Genomic DNA, 2,861 nt, shown 5'->3' with positions numbered 1-2,861 from the left:
AGCCCAATCCGCGCCGGATCATCGCCAGGCACAATCTCGTCGACCAGCGCGGCCACCTCCTCCTCCGAGTATCCAGGGCTGAATGCCTCACAGATCACGTCAGAAGGCGTCGGCGAGTAATCGGCCGGCGATCTGCCGGCGGGGTCCCCGTCGTCGTTGTCCTCATCTTCCGACCCAGCGAGAGCCCAGAACCGCCCCCCTACTCGCCTCTTAGAAGGATCTGCCGGCATCGGCGGCCGGCTCGCCGCGCTCGCCTCAGTCGCCACGCGAGTCACCTCAGTCGCCACGGAGTTAAAAAAGTTCATCCGTATGATGCTCGTTGGTAAATTTTCGCCGTACTGACACGTATGCTAAATATTGATTTATGTGTGTTACTGCGTTACCTTATCTCGCCTCCCAGCAATTGTCAAAAGAGTAGTCCCAACTCCTATGCAAAGCGAAGTCAGGTATATAAGCATAAGAGACACTAAGCCTAACAACAAATAACCTTAGTCACAACTAAGCATGGATGACTTGTTCCAACAACAAACCAAGCAAGGATTGTTATTTTTAACAGCAAACTAAGCATGGACTATTATTTCTAACAGCAAACTAAACAAGGATTATTATTTCTAACAACAAACGTGGATGGGCCATAAAAGAGCAGGTTAACTAACAAACATAATCTAGCATTCCACATTTAGGTTTTCCAATTATGCAATGCCAAAAGTGAACCAAACAACAGTTCAGTTTACATAATCCCATGGAAACACCTACTTCCTTCGATCCAAAACCTAGCTCTTTTAGGACAGGACTGGGTCTTCAATATGGTGATTTGACCAATAATTTCTGCATAAAGTGTTTATGTCACGTCAAAAAAATTACATTATAAACTACTCCCTTCGTCCGAAAATACTTGTCGAAGAAATAGATGTATTTAGACGTATTTTAGTTCTAAATATATCCATTTTTATTCATTTCTCGGACAAGTATTTCCAGACAGGGGGGGTACATGTCATGATAAATCTAGAAATATCAGCTGATGTTACAGATGCTGGTAGTTCTACCTTTATAGATGGTCAAACTTAGAAATGTTTGACTAGTAAAATTCTACTCCCTCCATCCCATAATGTGGGATGGAGGGAGTAGAAGACTTACATTTTGGATTAGTGGTACTCCCTCCATTCGGAGTTACTTGTCTCGGAAATGGATATATCTAGAACTAAAATACGTCTAGATACATCCATTTACGCAACAAGTAATTCCGAATTGAGGGAGTAGTACATAAAGACAGACAGCTATCACTAAACTCTTCGGGTTGATCACCACTCACCTAAACATAGGTCCCACAGCTCCACCATAGAACCAAAACTGGCCACCTCTTAAAGAGCTCATGCTTCGGACCCATCCTTCCTCCAAGGATTACTGAATCCATTGCGAGCTATCCTCCAAAGTAACACAACAGCTCAATTTATGTTGAGCTACCGTTGAAGGCATTTGGCACATTAGAGGCTAAAACTCTTAATTGGATTCAAACTCAATGCACCACAATTACCGAAACCAGATGCAGTGCAGCAACCACACATACCCTCCTTCTGAGTGCAGGTTCACATCCTCTGCATATTGCTCGACAGCGTTGCATCTAAGATCCGCTCCTTGAACTCATCATCGCTGCTCGTGAGCATTTCCTTTAGTGACATATCAACGCCCCTCAGCCTCAATGCTTGGTGCCTCGGCTTGATCCTCCCCTCCAAGCTGAACGCGAAGTAGTGTGGGAACTCGGTGAGCTCCGCGGCTGGTTCCATGCCCATGCCGTCAGCGAGGAACTTGAGCTTGGGCGTGAGGTTGGTCTCGATACCATAGGAGAGAATGGCGGGGGCGCGGTGAATAATGGTGCAGATGGCGGGGTCTGGGAGCCCCGTGGCTTTGCCAAGGAAGAGGAGCTTGGGGAGGAGTGTGCGGTCGACGGAGAAAGCGAGGAGCAGGGCAGCAGCGAGCGGAAGGGGTCTCCGTCGCAGGGAAACGCGGTGGCGAAGGAAGTAAAGCGCGGGGCGGAGGGTATCCGGGATGGACGCTGCGAGGAGGCGAGGGGAACGGACCACCGCGACGCGGAGGAGAGGAGGGGGCAGCGGCGCGGCGGCGGAGAGGAAGCGGAGGGACTCCTCAGGAGGAGAGGTGAGGAGCGACGGGAATGCCGAGAAGACGCGGGAGGCGTCGCCGGCGGAGAGTCCGTGTGAGAGGAGGAGGCGGAGGGAGGCATGGAGAAGCGCGAGCGGCGCGGAGCGGAGCTCAGGATGAAGGGCGAGGAGCGGGAACGGGTCGAGATGGAGCTCGGCCGAGAGGAAGTGGAGCTTGCGGCGGAACTCCACACCGCCGCCTCCGGCGAGGCGGGCGGGCAGGATTTGGGCGGGATGCGGAGGCGGAGGCGGAGGCGGGAGGCGCGTGTGGGCGAGCATCACGGGGCCAGAGTTTGGGTTTCTGGGAGGCGAGTTATCCACTGAAGAACCAGTGTGTTTCTTTCCATTGTGTGTGTGTTTTGAGTTGAGGGGCTGCTGTGTTTGCTAGGCGCTGGTCGGCCGTCCCGTAGCCCTCCGGTTCACCTTGTAATAATCGTCAGATTAGAATCCATCGCAGTAGAAAAAAAGTTCACGCAAAAAACCAAGGGTTGTTCCTCGTACCGGCGTAGCCCATGCCCCATGATCGATTTGCCCGCAAAAATCAGTGCCACCGCGCTTCACGGCCGGCAACGCTAACAGGCCAGCTTAATACATCTATGAAGATTTGTCCTGTTCCAGCGTGTCGGAATCGTTATGAGCCGTCGATCTGCCATCCAGTGGCTCCCGTAGGAAGATAACGGTTCGCTACTGGAATGTCATCTCCAC

General features: G+C 51.6%; 1 protein-coding gene across 3 annotated transcripts; it reads right to left on the bottom strand.

The window, feature by feature from the left end:
* Positions 1-408: 408 nt before the first annotated feature.
* LOC119325751 (transcription termination factor MTEF1, chloroplastic-like) lies at positions 409-2,486 on the bottom strand. 3 transcript variants are annotated; one of them, XR_005157667.1, is made up of 2 exons: positions 1,313-2,486; positions 409-427 (listed from the first exon to the last, which is right to left on the bottom strand). XR_005157667.1 is itself a non-coding variant. In XM_037599476.1 (2 exons), the coding sequence occupies exon 1, from the start codon at positions 2,433-2,435 to the stop codon at positions 1,587-1,589; it is 849 nt and encodes a 282-aa protein (XP_037455373.1). In that variant the 5' UTR covers positions 2,436-2,486; the 3' UTR covers positions 926-1,460; positions 1,568-1,586. The 3 variants fall into 3 exon arrangements, 1 of the variants encoding a protein (XP_037455373.1); XR_005157666.1 differs by lacking the exon at positions 409-427 and adding an exon at positions 648-828; XM_037599476.1 differs by lacking the exon at positions 409-427 and having other exon boundaries at positions 926-1,460; positions 1,568-2,486.
* Positions 2,487-2,861: the final 375 nt, after the last annotated feature.

The sequence above is a fragment of the Triticum dicoccoides genome, chromosome 6B (genome assembly GCF_002162155.2).
Source record: "Triticum dicoccoides isolate Atlit2015 ecotype Zavitan chromosome 6B, WEW_v2.0, whole genome shotgun sequence".
Taxonomy (NCBI): domain Eukaryota; kingdom Viridiplantae; phylum Streptophyta; class Magnoliopsida; order Poales; family Poaceae; genus Triticum; species Triticum dicoccoides.
Note: the sequence above shows the minus strand (reverse complement) of the source record. Positions and strands in the feature narration are given on the sequence as shown.

Excerpts from the sequence above, each read along its gene's own strand:
- LOC119325751 (XM_037599476.1), bottom strand. The coding sequence starts at position 2,435 with ATGCTCGCCCACACGCGCCTCCCGCCTCCGCCTCCGCCTCCGCATCCC.